At 36.8% G+C, this 16711-nt stretch overlaps 1 protein-coding gene across 1 annotated transcript in view; it reads left to right on the top strand.

The window, feature by feature from the left end:
• Positions 1–1384: 1384 nt before the first annotated feature.
• Positions 1385–16711, top strand: part of LOC113070581 (dedicator of cytokinesis protein 3-like) — a 102763-nt gene continuing 87436 nt past the window's right edge. The window contains exon 1 of the mRNA XM_026243978.1: positions 1385–2104. Within this exon, the coding sequence (XP_026099763.1) occupies positions 2068–2104 (37 nt within the window). The 5' untranslated portion in view covers positions 1385–2067. The remainder of the gene's footprint in view (positions 2105–16711) is intronic.

Genomic DNA, 16711 nt, shown 5'->3' with positions numbered 1-16711 from the left:
AAAGCAAGAGGGTTGTTTTTATTGTAACCTCTGGGAGCTTAAAACAACTGCTGTCTCAAGCAGTTTTTATAGCTTTTATACATCACCAGGTAGGCCTACTGAAATCATTATACTAAACGAGTGGCACGAAACCTGGCACACTTAGCTCTGCAGAAAGACAATATCTGGCAACACAATTATGCCCAGATACTCATAGTCAGATTAGGAATTATAAGCCTTTTGGCAGATGGCTGGTTAACCCACATTCAGACAGTCTTATCAGTCTATCCCGGCATAAATGACACACAATACAAACATGACCCTTAAAGTATAACTTATGTTAAAATCCCATTTTGGCTGCGTTCACACTCATTGGTTACTGCATTAGTCCTATATTTTAAATAGCCTTCTTAAACCACATTCTCTATATATTGACGTTTACCTCGCGATGATAGGCTTTAGAATATAAAGACTTTGTATTGCATCCATTGGGATTTAATTTTTATACCAAACAATTTTGGGTCACTCCCGCTGCTTTAATCCTGTCAGATAAGAGGTCAAAAACTCTGTTTGTTTATCAAATTTAGCCCCCCTTTACTCGCTGACCACACCACATCCGACACTTTCTACCATTCTCCATAACAAGAGAGCTTTTACTTACGTGTAGTTGATACACATACACAGGTTTCACAACTTTTCGTTCATTACAGCACACGTCAACCGAACTCGCGCGTAAAATTCGGTTCTGACTTTAATAACAATATCGCTTGCCATTAATAACAAATGCGCATGTGTCAGTCTGACAAATGTCAATCTAAACAGGCGCGCGTTTTATCCATTTAGCACACTGACCCAGGTGAAAACAAACAAAGACATAAACAAAGACTTCCATAATGTATTTAGAGTTAGGCTAATTATTTTCCCGCACTAATTATAAGTATACTAAAATTATTATTTATGACAAATGATAGTCTCAAAACCAAAAGTGTACTCAATTGTGCTTTTTTGTTATTTGTTATTTTATTTTTTTATGTTTTTTTGGGGACGCCATGAATATAAACTAAAATGCCCTTTTAACATCTCTGTACAGTATTTCAGAAATGTATTCGTCACCACTTGAGTGTACCCGTGTATGGAAGATGGGTTCAAGCTTAGGCTACTACAAGTGATAACTAAATAAGGTTTTTTTTTTTTTTAAATACTGGGATATATATGTTCTTAATATATATATATATATATATATATATATATATATATATATATATATATATATGTAATGTTAGTGTGTGAAAATAGATTACCTTAAGTTATTATGGAAATGCACTTTTTTCCACCTCGGGTGTGAGTCATCCTTACCATAAAACTGAGGTAACAAACATTCGATAATTTAATGAATTAATGAAAGGGAAGCCACACCATCAAGTAAATTCATCTAGGCTATAGGCCTACCATACATTGTTTGTTTGTTTGTTTTAATGCCTAACTATGTATTTAAACTGTCGAATGAAAACCAATGTGAAGTGTCTGTCAGCTGCTTTAAAAGATCGAGCATCCTAATAACTCCAAACACGGGTCAATAAGCCAGCGCGCGCTCTCTCGAGCGTTTACCGCTACGGCAAAGCGCGTGTCCCGTTAAAGAGCGACAATCTGCGTCATGTGACGGCGGACGGACGGAGAGATGAAGATGGCGCAGCACCGGCGCTGAAGAGTATCCCTGCTCACCGCGTAAAATCACGGAAAACTGCAACGATTACGCGCGAGAGAGCGCCCCGCGCGCTCGCGACTCGAGAAACGCTCAAGGTTAGCTCGTCCTCGCGCTGTTTTGTCGGATTCCAGCGCTAAATCACGACTGACCGAGTCAACGAAATAAATAAATGATCGTCTGCGTCCTCAGATGTTGCCGCCGCCGCATCCATAACGCACGGATGGGGAACCTGAGCTGACGCGTGAAACATGTCGATTGTTTCATCAAACACACGGCTGTGAGAGAGAAAAACCACGTCTGACCGTCTGCTTCAACTTTACCGTGTCATCGTGCATGACATTTAACCGAAACTCTTCTGATATCTTGGCTATTTAACCGGGATCATGTGGACACCGACCGAGGACGAAAAAATCGGAGTGGGTGAGTTGAACATTTATTTATTTGCCATCCTTGATATAACGAGGTTATACAAATTAAACAGATTCCAGATACGTTTTATGTGGCTTGCTTATAAATCATTTGAAAGCGCCAAATAACATATAAAACTAGAAGCCGTGTTAATACGCAGTGTAGAATGTTTTATGTTAATTCCGAGGAGAAACTCAATAACCTGTTTTATGATATTTAACACAATCACCAGGGTGTTACTATAACACGTATTGCATTCAGCATGTAACTCGTTCTGCACGACTGTTGAATACTAAGGTGATGTTACAGTAGTAGGCTCCACACACACTGCTGCTGGTGAGGATGTCACACTCCACCGACAGGAGGCGATGCGCGCGGCGCGTTTCCAACAGGTGCACGGTGGAAAACATCTCGTGTTGAGCTCAAACACGCATCATCCACACCAGAAGCATCTTCTGAGACCACACAAGCTTCTCAAACAAACGCACTGCGTCTTCACGGAACAAATGCACTGTCAGCGTGTTGCAGTGGTCACCGTTCACCCAAAAGTGTGACGGCAGAGTGTGTTTTAAATGCCAGTGCAGATCACAGATCCCCTACTGTGCCTGATAGATACAGACAAGCTCCATGTACACACAGAAGCAAATTCTAACACCGGGGTTTGTATGGATTATGGATAAAAAGGCTTGTATGGATTATTAAAAATGAAACGTTTGCTGCAGTAAATTGGGAATCTGAATGATTGGTCTGGTAAGGCCCTGATGAGTCACCATGTTCAGCATTAGGGCGGGTGTGTGATTGGTCATCTACAATCCAGCTGTCACATCGGTCAGATTAATGCAGATCAGTAAGATGCATTGTTGTGGAGCTAGACTCAGTCCTGGTGGTCTCGGCTTTCTGTGCTCGCGTGAGTCACGATACAAAATGGCAGCCTTCACTTCTGTGTTTTTGATAGATGTTATTTGCTGGCTTTTTTTTTTTTTTTTGGTGTTAGTGGTTTGAAGCCTTGTTTTTAAATTACTTTTATTTAAAGTCTCCAATTGATTGCAAAGAAACCATTTTTGGAGGAAGAAAAAGCCTTAATAATAGCCTTATAGTTTTTAATTGAGTGTCTTTAATGAGTTGTCCCTAAGATTTAGAAGAGTGTAAACACTAATTTGGCAAAAAACATATATATATATATATATATATATATATATATATATATATATATATATATATATATATATATATATATATATATATATGTATGTATATATTATTATTTTTTTATTTTTATTTTTTACATTTTGTATGGCAATTAAAATAACCATGTTAGACAACAATTGTATAGTTCTTATATTTGGTTATTATGAAAGTGTAATTTAAAAGATGATGTTTCATATTAGAAAAAAATAAGAGGACATTGATTTGCATGACCTTTTTTTATAACTTTACATTTATACATTTATTATATATATATGAATATGTATATTGCATTCAAAGTTGTTCACTTGCATTTTATGACCAAGTCAGTTTTTTTTCTCAAAAAGTTCTCATTCATACATAACACAATATTAAAAAAAGTCTTTTTAAAAAAGATTTTAATCTAAAATCTATCTAAAAATATGTGCTTAAGTTGAATAAAAGTGACTAAAATTGCTAAATCTAAAACTTAAATTAAAACAATTAAAATGTAAATACAAATATATTAAGAAAACAAAATCTTCTGAAATGTAAACTTTAAGTTAAAATCAAACTGGTAATAAGAAAGTCAAACTGTGAACACATGTACCAAAATTCTTATACCAAAATACATATTAAATGTATCATGTTTAAAGTTGTACTTTTTAAGGTGTAAGTTGTCCAAAGTGTCCTTGACTAAAAAAATCACACATATATGAAAGATGAAGAGATGGAAGTGCAGTGCCATTTCTTCTTCTTTAGTGCTGCATTTTGTTTGCAAGTAATAGCAAAGCAGTCAAAGTGAAAACTTTAAGTTTCTCCCCAGGGAGGCCATAGAACCTCAGATACGGTCCATTTGTCAGATCCGCTGTCATCCGCTGTCATATATTTTAAGAGCTTACAGAATTATAAACTTATAAGAACAGATCAAGTATTTGTCATCTAGGAAAGCAGATCTGTCAAAAGAATGGGAGTTTTACATTCCGAGGCAGCAGAAGATGGAAACTCATGGATGTTCTCCAAAAGGCCGACCCCCCTGAGATTCTGGCATGCCATTGAAAAACAGCTCTTCACGCTGGCTCTTTGTGAATGGGTCTTTGTGATGCAATGGGCATGCTGAATGTGATGCTAACCCCACAGCCTGCTAATGCACCACACAGTTCACATCAATGAAGGCCTTGTCTCTTATTTTACTGTAGAAATCATAGCAGGTCAATATTAATTCTGCTTGTTCTTTAAGATATTTTTTATTAAAATAAATAGTTCAGTTAAAAATGAAAATTGGGAAAAATGTACTCCTCTCAGGCCATTCAAGATGTAGATGGGTTTCTTTCTTCATTAGATTTGGATAAATGTAGCATTACATCACTTGCTGGATCCTCTGCAGTGAATGGGTGCCGTCAGAATGAGAGTCCAAACGGCTGATAAAAACATGACAATAAACCAAAAAGTGACTCCAGTTAACATCTAAGTAAAAATCTGTGTTTGTAAGAAACAAAAAAATCATGAATATGATTTTAACTTTACATGTTTGCTTCTGGCTAAACTATGATACCATAGTATTGCTTTGTCCAGTGAAAAAAATAAAAGTTCTTGTCTGAATCAGGAGAGAAATATACAGATCAAACCTTAACAATGGTTTTGTTTCTTACAAATTTGGCTTTTTTGGGACCAGAACAGGTGATATCAGTAGAGAACCATTGTTAAGGTTGGAAGGGAATTATCATATTTGAGATGGTGATTACCAGCACATATATCAAATTCAACCCTTTATTTTGATTATGAGAAAAAGGCTACCGAAGTATGGCTTCATTTTAGTAACTACACTATTCACCGCTGCTTTCTCTACATAAGTCATAGGTGACATTGTTGATATAATGGAGATAATAAGAGGGAAATCTTCTGTGAGAGGGCCAGGCTGCCCAATTTTATGGGTAAAGAGCCAAATGTCCTCGTAATGCCTAGAGGTGATGTATAATTTACTAATGTGCGCAATTACAGCCCATAATGTTATGTAATGTCATATCCTTGGGGCATTTGCGAATGGCAGCACTCATGCTGCATCGGATGTTGGACGTTTTTATGTTGATTTATCTGAATTCCAACCATACAGCGCTTTGTTATTCGATGTTTGAAAAAAAAAAATGTGTAAATAAACAACATGTCAGCGCTAGCATTTGTTTGAATGAATATCAACAAAGAAGCTAATTTAAAGTTTATATACATGTTAAACACTTTGAATGTATACTAATCAGGTTCATCTTTTGAAGCTGAACTTTAAGTTTTTATTAGCATTTACATTGGCTGACCATGCTGGTTGTTGTCTTGAACTCATACTGACACCTAGTGGTGTGGATGAAGATTCATGTTAAATGTTTAAAATTACTGATGCCATTGCACAAATGTGCCATTTGCAATGAGACATAAATAAGTTATTCTGGAACAAAATTGACCAATTCTATGGCTTTACCAAGATGCTAGTAACTTCAGCTGGTCATGTGATTTCAAAATGGCTGCCTTCGTGATGTGACCCACTCATGGTTAAATAATATTATAATTTTTTTTGGCCAGCTGATATAACCACTGTCTTAATTTCTTGATGTGCATCAATTTTTTTTTCTCAAAATACTTCTTAGTTGCTTGTGTAGAACTTATTTATTGAGGGAAACATTTGTTTTCCATTAAAAGTGAATTGTTATCGTTAACGGTTTAGCAATAATTTGACCAGATTTTTTAATCAGCTCATAATCCGCCATTCCAGGCCTTCTGCTTTCAAGATATCTAAAATCATAGTTCAGAAGTTTGTTAACGTCCTAAGTCAAGCGTTTAAAACACTAGCAGTTAGCATGTGCTGATAGACGCGATAGTGCTAATAGCACTCTTCCAGTTCTTCTGAGACTTGTTTGTCATCTGTTAACTCTGCTTAAAGGAAGGAGTTAACAGGCAGATGGGGAAACTATTATGTCCCCTAATTTAATCTGTATTGGATGGATGGCTATAGAGGTCCAGCATCACTCTGGGCCCGGGAACGCTTTGGATATTCGCCATTGAATATTCATCTTAGCTTAATGAAGAGGATGCGCTCAATTATAATGTTATAGAAGGATGTGATTGTGGGCTGCCGAAGAGACGGGGTGAGAAGGAGGGTGTCCATTGTTGTTCAGTAGATCATTAAGTGCAGTTATGTGCCATCACACTCGCCTGTGACAGGAAAAAAGAGTGTTTGGGATTTCAGAAATGTTGATGGAGGTGTTCTGGAGGCACTATGAGAACTTTTATTCAAAAAGTATGTGGTGGAAAGTTTGTTTGTTTGCGAGACTGTCACATTTCAGCCTGCAGTTAGTTATTAGTGATGCTTGCTAAAGCTGATGCCTCAAATCATGTGGCTTGTTGTGGTGTTCTCAAGTGTTTCAGACTTCAAATTTTCACCTGGCAGATCATAAAATCACAATATCGTCCTGAATATTTGTACTTGGGGGTTAACAGGTCTCAGATGGCTAGCAAATGCATAGCAATGTGCTAAAACACAATCCTCCTAATGACTTGTTGAGAGATCATTAGTAAAAATACAAGTTTAGGGTTTTAAGCTAATTGTGCAAATTACTAATATTTACATATATTAAAAGAATAAAGTCTCAGTGCCAGATTTTAGATTGTTATTAGCAATTTGCTAAGACTGATGTCTCAAATCATGCAGCTTTTTGAGGTGTGTTACTATTTTAAGTGTCCAGACCTCAATTTTTTAACCTGGCAAACGATAAAATGGGAGATGAAATCACACAGACTTCCATGTAACCAAGACCAGAAACTTTAGTGGGAGATTTTTGGTGTAATTTGTATTAATTTAGCAAAACAGTTTCAGTGCTGTTTTTATACGATATAAACTATTTGCCGGTTCTACATTTCCTTCTTAAAAGCTAAAGGTGGACCGTTTGTTTGTTTGGAAGACATTTCAGACTGTAGTTGCTAGCGATGTTTGCTAAGGCTAATACCTCATATGATGTGGTGATATGTTGAGGTGTGCTTTACTTTTCTAAGTGTCTAGATTTGTAATTTTCATCTATCAGATTATAATATGGTTGATAAAATTGAATTTATGAAAGTGAAAAACATTAAATGCCACTACATACTAGAGTTTACTAGGTGTTTAACCACTTAGGCTAACGTAGCAGCATGCTAAAACACGCTAATTTATATAATAGCAAAATAAAATCTCCATATTCCAAACCGACTCCTGGGAGAGTTTATTAGTATAATTTTTCTTACCAATTTTGGATTTTGTTTAGGTTAGTAACACAAATTACTTGCAAATTACACACTTACGTTAAGAGTAACAGACAAAAATTATCAGGTGTTAGGTGGCTAGCTTAGCAACACGCTAACTTTTTTAAATAGCAAAAACTAGCTCCAAATCTGCTTACCAAATTTGGGTTTTGTTCATGCTAGAAAGCACATATCTCAGTGTAGTATATAAAACATTTTTGCTGTCCGTATTGTTATTTTGGCATATCATATGCATCTCTTGTGAAACTTCTGGAACCTCTTCACCCCTCACGCATCTCCAAAATGTGTGATTGTGCTGAATATCAGCAAGAGTGGAACACAGGGATAAAGAAGCAGACAGAGAAGGGAATAACAAGGCACAAAACACAGGAGATGTCAGCAGTCGATACCTCCACCAAACTGTTTACAGCCATCCTTAACCAGAAGGGGCTTGTTCACATGTTCAGTCACAAATGTCACTGTTGCAATGCAAGCAAACATGAACATTTGGGAAGGAAAGCTTGCTGGGGGAGTAGAATTGGCAACGCGCGACCTGTCATCCTGAGCCCCATACAAACTTGCACACACTTTGTGTTGTGAGTTACCTCTACGAGCACCCCTGCTGAATGTTTGCTAGAGGCAATGAATGTCAGTTATATAAAAAAAACTGTCAGCTCCTGATCATTACTCTTATTTTGTCTTCGAACGGCATTTAAAAGCTTCATTCTTAATGAAGTCTTACGGTCAGCCTGTGGCCTTAGCGAGCTTGCCTGGGTCTAATGGCTTTCTGTGGATATGATTAATACTTTAACTTTTTTTGTGTATTCTCATTATTTTGTGCTTTTATTTTTCATTATATAGTTAGAATAGCTGCTATACATAATTAATTTTTATCTCTCTCTCTCTCTCTCTCTCTCTCTCTCTCTATATATATATATATATATATACACACACACACTAGTGTTCAAAAGTTTGGAGTAATTATTTTTAAAGAAAATAATACTTTTATTCAGCAAGGATGCTTTAAATTAATCAAAAGTGACTGTAAAGAGTTTTAAATTTCTCTCTTTCTCTCTCTCTCTCTCGTACATATACACATTAAATAACTGAAAAAAATGTATTGCAGTGTCTACAAAAATATGAAGCAGCACAAGTGATTTCAACATTTATAATAATAATAAATATTTCCTAAGCAGCAAATCAGCATATTAGAATGATTTCTGAAGGATCAGGTGACACTGAAGACTGTAGAAATGATGCTGAAATTTCAGCTTTTTAAATATATAAAAATAGAAAACTATTTTTACTGTACTTTTGAATCAATAAAGAAAAAAAAACGTACTGACCTAAACATTTGAATGTCAAGAAAACATTTATTCATATTGTGTTTAAGCTGCATTTTATTAAATGTATAACTCTCTCTGAGTATTGTTTGTAATGTAGAGTATAAGCTGGACCTAGGATTTGGATTTATAGTTAAACCTCACTGTAACATTACAGATAATATCTGAGCTACATCCTCCTGCAGAGGATAGAACACGTTTCAATTGCATTTGTATCATTAGTCCTAAGTGCTCTGAATTAATGAAAAGATCTGATAAAGAAGCAACAGAGCGAATGGTTTTACAGGAGGCGCTGTCCAAGGTGCTGAACACAGATCCATTGTTCAACACACACGGATTGATACCTGAGACGCTCTGGCAGCAAATAGGTTTACCACGCTTTTCTAACAACCAAGACGCATTCAGCAAATCCTCAGTTAGATACTCCCTCAGACATGTCCTCTCGTTCGAAATCCCAAGTCTTATGTCAAAAGCGACATAATCGCTGTGAAAGCGGCACGACGGAATCCTCCTATTTACCCTTTCCTCCGGCCGAACCCGACGCTCCTGAATGAACCCGACTGAGCAGCCGGCAGGTCATTAGTTAAACATTCCGGCGCTCTCGCAATAAGAGTCCTGATTTAACTTGCTGAACAAACTTGATTAGCTCTCTTTCAGTCGCTCACTAGGTCTCAAATCAAACATTTACGTTGCATCAATATTTCCCTGATTTGAAGTAAATTCCAGGTGCTTTTTCTTCAGACTTCCCTGTATTCCAACAGTCGCTGTCTTGCTGTTTATCAACCTCAACAATTAATTCTTCCTGTTGATGGGTAGCGCTAGTGCTAATCATTGAGATCTGCTACAAACTGTAAGAATTCGCCAACAAATTGGTGCGATGCTTATTTGGTGCGAGTTTATTTAGTCACCTTTTGATCATCACTTGGGAAGCGAAGGCCTACAAGTGTTATCTTTCCAGGAACTTTCACATACATTGTTTTAGCGGTTTATATGAATCCATTATGAATGTTTCCAAGGCTTCTTTGAAACATTCTTATTTGCAAACTCAAGTACAACTTTTGTGTTTGTGATTGAAAGTATCTCTTTCCTATAAGGATATGCCTTATCCCACTTGTAGACAAGGCCGGCACAAGGGCCCTAAGCATTGTGGGATTCTTTCTGAGAGTTCCGTTGTTGTTATGGCAACCGCTGTGAAACAGAAGCCGGCCTGCGGAACTCTGGCACAGGGATTCCAGCATTACCATAACAACCCTGTTGTCACAGTCAGAAATTAGCATGGTTTAGTAAGCAAGTCACTGCCGGGGAGGTGAATCACATGTCTGCCGACCTTGTGTTGTAGAGCAAATGTAGATTAGCATGAGGGATTGGTATATTTCACTAATGTTTGTAACTTATTACATTTGCATGTGAACATGGATTTAAATGTGGCTTGCATATTTATAATTTTTGTTGATGCAATTTAATTTGATGTATTTCTGGGTGAAACTAGCTATACAGAAATGTAGACGTGGCTTAATTTTAATCACCAATTGATTGGGTTTAAATAAAAAGTGGGCAAATGTATACAGAGTGGAGGCAGGTACTCTAAACTGTTCTCTCACGGGTATGGAAGTGCTATAAAAAGTCCCCAAAGCCAAAACCAAAAACCTGTTCTCACAAGCATATTATTCTCACTACAACATCCTGAAAGTGCTGATGGTTAGGTGCACAGATTTATTTTTTCTCTACTAAAAATCGCCAGGCTGTCCTTTTCCCTAAGCCTGAAATAGAAAGCTGAAGTCAGCTTTTAGAACGAAACACTTTTGTCTTCTAAAAGGCCTCACTGCCTATTGATTAGCCCTCAATGACTTTGTTAATGGTGACAGTGTATGGCATGTTCACTATGGCTGACATGTGTATGTGTGTGTCTGCATGGCCTCTCTCTCTCTCTCTCTCTCTCTCTCTCTCTCTCCCTGTGAGTGTGTGTGAATGTGTGTGTGTGTGTGTGTGTGTGTGTGTGTGTGTGTGTGAGAGAGAGGTCACATGACTGGAGGCTAGAGTCTGGAGTCAAACAGTTCTTAGTAGTGACATAAAACTGCATTTCCATTGAAAAAAATTAGTCTGACTAAAAGTCTCAGAATATATTCCTTGGTTAAGTGAAGGATATGTTAATTAATAGTTAAGTTTATTACTTATGTTAATTAACAGGTTAATATACAAATAGATATGTCAAATAGGTAAGTCTAACAGTATTCTGGTATACTGGTTGAATAATCAAATGCAAAATAACACTGCATATTCTAACATTAAACTGCTGTGAACCAATTTACTATACATTTTCTTTCTCAGTTGTTTACCTTTACCTAAGCCATAAGCAACTGTGTTTAAAAGGATACTTGCAGAGACATGCATTTTGATATTTACATGCGTATGTGTCATTTCAGGCACAAATACACGAGGAAGTGAACAGAATTCAGTGTTCACGTGCATCTGGGCTCATTTTTATATTGTACTGACACAAAGTTCAAAGGATGTGCAACGGCCACTTTGTCGCATCCAGTGTAGACAATGCGGAGTGGCACGACACGACAGCTGTCGCAAAAACGAACAGTACAAATAAAATCGCTCATTCCAAATCAGATACAGATAAAGTAGCACAGTAAAGATTACATTGATATGAATGCATTAGTGAGAGCGATTGTGTGTGTGAATTATTTCTACATGACAGCATCTCTCTAGTAGTAGTGACGCTGTGGGATTTAGTTATTAACAGATACATGCTTGAACTATTCAGTTTCTAAGCTATTTTACACCTTTCGGAGTATACATTTTGTTAATCATTTTAAATGTTTGGAAACCGTGCGTAAATGTGAAATTCCTTTAAACATGTATTATCCTGTTGCACCCTCTATAGGACTGTGTAATCTTCACTGGCCACTTTATTAGGTACACCTCATAGTACCAGGTTGGACCTCCTTTTGCCTTCAGAACTGCCTTGATTCTTCATGGCATAGATTCAACAAGGAAACATTCCTAAAATATTTTGGTCCATATTGACTTGATAGCATCACTCAGTTGCTGCAGATTTGTCTTCTGCACACCCATGATGCGAATATCCTGTTCCACCACATCCTAAAGCTGCTTTATTGAGATCTGGTGACTGTGGAGGCCATTTGGGTAAAGTGAACTCATTGTCATGTACAAGAAACCAGTCTGAGATGATTTGAGCTTTGTGACATGTTGCATTATCCTGCTGGAAGTAGACCTCAGAAGATAAAGGGATGGAACAATACTCAGGTAGACTGTGGTGTTTAAATATTGCTCAATTGGTACTAAGGGGACATAATATTTTAAATCGATGGATGTATATATAGAATGACAAAAAAAATAGCTAAATAAAGAGTCCGACCAACCAGATTAGAGCTTGCCAGTTTGACAAAGTTCATCTTTGTAAACATTATGCTCAGTGAACAGACTGTGAGCGGCTGAGTTTAGATCTTGAGTAGCAGGCTTATCAACATGAAATAAATAGAAACATACAGAAAAGCCAACTTCAGCCACTAAGCCTTCAAATTATCTTAAATTATGAACGAGCAGAGTACATGCTTCATCTTTATTTAGCCTGTACTCTTTTTTTTATCTCTTGAAATCCTCCTCCTGTGTACTCTTATCACATATGTGCCATCTTTTCTTTGTCAAGTTGATGTTTCCTGTCCCACCCCCTCTTCTCATTCTCACATTTCCTACATTAAAAAAAATCTCTCCTTTTCTTGCCCACTCTGTCCCTTTTCCCCTTCTCGCATTTCCACTGATGGGCAATTACTTTGACCCAATTCCCAGCTGTCCCCATGCTAATGGAGCTGTGATATGACTGTTTTTACGTCTCTTTTACCTTGCATGTGTTAATGTGCTGATTAGGTTTGGCCATGGTGTAGTGCACACATCCTTTTTTCTACCGTGGTAATGCTCAGTGAATGTTCAAGGATGGTGCGCCCACCTTGATTTCCTGCGCACCATCTAGATGAATTCCGGCAGCTAGCAGATATGTTTTTATAATTCTGCTTCCAGCACAATGCATCAAAGCATCATGGTTCATATGGAGTTCAGGCTTTTTTTAGCAGGTTTGACTGAATTCAACACATATTTTGTGGTCAACAGAGTCAGAAGCCACCAGCCCCTTTGGGATAGAATGTTCTAACACACATTTTTTTTTTTTTTATCAGATATTTGCATTATCTAATACAGTCATTTAAGCACATGGTGTTGAATAGCTAGTTATAGCTATCTGGTCCTAATGACACTGTTGTAGCCAATCAGAACACATTTAGTGGGGAAATTTTACTAATTATGTGTGTGGTATTTTTTGTGTGTGGTATAGAAGGTCAGCAGATTCACATTCAAAACGCAGACCGCATATGGAAATAAAAGGCGCTATCAGTCTTTGGCAGTTTCTCCTTTTGTGTTTAATCTCATTGGTCCAATTATATTTTTCTGTTGGTGGAGCAATTCTGAATAACCCCGGAAACAAAGAAACTACAGTACCACCATATTCTGATACCAACATATTCTGATGCTTGTCGTAGCTAGTTAGCAATTGTTTGTTAGCATACATAGCTTGTTGTTAAATCCTAAATCGAACAAACTTACAAACAGCAATGCTAATACAATGTTCATATAAAGTTAACTGGTCTTTAGTAATGTTCTAAAAAACATTAAAAAGCACAAACATGTTAATACATCATTCATGGAATGCTTTTCTGAAACATTTTAGTTAGATGTTTGCAACATTTTTTTAATGATCATATACAAGTAATGTTGCTATAATGTTTGCAAAATGATAACATAACATAGAGTGTTCCTTGATGTTCATATGCAACCAAAAACATTTACAAAATGGACATTTTGAACATTCAGATAAATGTTTTCCTATCTCACTGGAAAGTTAGCAAATGTTCTTAGAACATAACATTTTGTTATCTGGATTAGCATGCTTGTTACTTTATTATGTTCTGCCTAGGAATGTCTTGGGGAGATTTTCAACATTTCTCTTGAATACTAGAGAGTCCAGTCATTCCTCTGAGGTATTATATAGAGCTCCAATTATTAATTAATCACGATAAGCTGCGTGCCGTAGCATTATGCTAAGTTAGATCACTAGCCAGAAGCTAACATAGCCATTCCATCAGCAAATTGGACACTCATGATCTAAATTTTAAAGCTTTTTACAGTAAGCTGCCCATGGCGTTTATTTGAGAACCCAAGGTTTAACATGATATTTTGCATATCTGCATATCTCTTGCATATCTCTGTTGTAAACATGCTGCTAGCTTATTATTCTCATTCTAACATGATTTGTTTTTTAATAGATAAACACAGTCCGTCAGTCTATGTCGGTAGTAGTTGTTCATTTCAAATTAAGTCAAAATAAAATAAACAACACCATTGCTTTACGATTATACATTTCCAGAAGTCATTTAAACAACATTTACATTAGCACATTGAGTCTGTACTTTTCGACTTATAAATACTCATAATGCAGAAATCTGAGGAATAAGTTGTTCTTGCTGACTTCTTTGAGTTCCCAAATGACTTTGGGATATTTCATTGATAATGTATCTGTTGATCTTGTGATTTGGCCAGTGGATAGCCTAAACGTGAGAATCAGTCTTAACACATGCTAACCGCGAACTGCTAACCAGGCCCACACAGAATTTGCACCAACAGAAAATGCTTCACAGATTAGACACACAATAGTTTTACACATTCTCTGCCTTTTGCCTGTTTGTTTAATAATATTTTGGATAATTTTTCAGGCTTACAGCTGACAGTAAGCAGCTTTGTGTTAACACATTTGAACATATTTAAACCAGGACTCAAAATCAGCATGGAAATGTCTGCAGTTTCAGCCTACTTTAAGTCTGTAATATGCTAAATACTTAGATTAATTGAAACAAATCAAAGTATCTCTTCATGGGTCTATTTGTATAAGAAATGACATTAAGTTTTGCCTCCACCACCAAAATCCTATTTTTTTTTTTTTTTTTTTTTTTTTTGGTTACATAAAACATTCCTCATTGGTTGGGCTCCTTTGTCATTTCGTGCCCAGTGTTAGTATGTTAATGACCCAGATAATGACTTTCCGGAATGTAAAATCTACCTATTCATGCAATTCACAGACACGCTGCTTTTGCAAAGCATTTCTAGTCGATGCATCCAGTAAACAGCACAGAATAATTCACCCCACACATGCATTTACTTGGGAAAAAGACCTGTCATAGTTGATCAGCTGAAGGAATGAGTGTGTGTGTGTACGCCTGGGCACATTTGTCTCCTTCCCGACAATGGGGCAAACATCAAATTTCCCGAGCAGTGGGAGCCCTGGTAAATGTTTAGGCGCTAATATTGATTACTGCCTGTGCTCTCTAATGGGAACAATGTGGATAAACAATTTAATGTTTTATAATTAAGTGTAGGTCACATTTTCCTTAAATTTAGAATTAGAACTTGATTAGTGTCCAATAGCAGTGAAATTTTAACATGATATTTTTTGTTGTTTTGATCTGGCCCATCAAATAGAACAGAGGGAAATTGATGTATACACACAACGTGAAAGGCTTAAACAAACCACAGTGAACTCTTGACCTTGATTAAATGTGAACACTTGACCTAATGTGACGGGAAAAACTGCTTCAATGTGTATGTGAAGGCTTTTATATCTGACTGAATACTTTACAGAGGTCAGGCCTCTGTGGCCTAGCAGTTAGTTTAACAGTCTGATCCCTTTTAGATCGTTATTTAGAAAAAAAAAAGAAAAAAAACTTTTCAAAGGATTTTGCATTTGCTTTCCACATTCAGTGAAGCTAAAGGTAAAGTTGTAATTTTAAAAGGAATTATCTGTGAAGTACTGATAATGCTAATATCTCCACGAGAGCTCTCACTTCCTGTTGTGGAGCTCCAAATAGTGGTTGGTTTTCCAGCAACTCATCAAATTAAATCAAGTGGTTTGTCACGACAAACCACTCCATCCACTCAGTCTTAAAAGGATCACTGATCAAATTTGAGAGCGTCTGACTTTTCATAAGGTGACCTAAACTGTGTTAAATGAGAAGCTAAGAGACTAGCATGGGTCCACAGAACCTGCGTTAATGATGCTAATGCTCAAAAGTAGCAGACATCAAACAGCATTAGTGCAAATATTGCCAACATTCTTCCCTGTTTGATGATAAAACTCATGCTGTTGACATCAAAGCCTGTTCTTATGGGACATGTTATGTCTTATTCACAACTGTTTCATCCATGTTGTCTGTGAGGGAGGAGGAAGCCCCACAAGTATAGCATGTAGCTACTTGGAGCAAAAATAAAACCAAAATGGCCTTATTTTAGTTATATTTTACTGACATTTGGTACAGTGATATAATTGTGGCTACCCAGATAGAAATAGAGATCAATTTATCTTCTCTAGCATTGATTGTCGCTGTTGCAAGTGGTTAAGACAAAAACTATGAATCCATGAGGTCATGTGCTAGAATTTACATGCTGATTAAACGTATATGTTGAGTGTGATGCTAGTCACTTCAGATAAAGGTGTAGGATATAGGATTGTAGGAGATAGGATTTATCGCATGTAGCTTTATCATGTCGTGCCTTGTTAGGAAATTGTTGGTGTAAGGCAGAGACAGGGAAAAATGTAGACAGTGGAGATAAAAAATAAAAATAAAAAATAGGACAGTTTAATCTTGTTGTCTCTGCTCGGCAGCTGTGACATGTTGTTTGATGTGTACCCTCTCTCTTTTTTTCATCTCCCTCTTTTTATTTCTGGGGTGGGCCTGCTGGTGATATCTGAGTTTGATGTGAGAGCAATAGACAGGAG

This window comes from Carassius auratus, unplaced genomic scaffold, assembly GCF_003368295.1.
Source record: "Carassius auratus strain Wakin unplaced genomic scaffold, ASM336829v1 scaf_tig00004584, whole genome shotgun sequence".
NCBI lineage: Eukaryota > Metazoa > Chordata > Actinopteri > Cypriniformes > Cyprinidae > Carassius > Carassius auratus.
The sequence above is the reverse complement of the archived record's forward strand: the minus strand, read 5'-3'. Positions and strand labels throughout refer to the sequence as shown.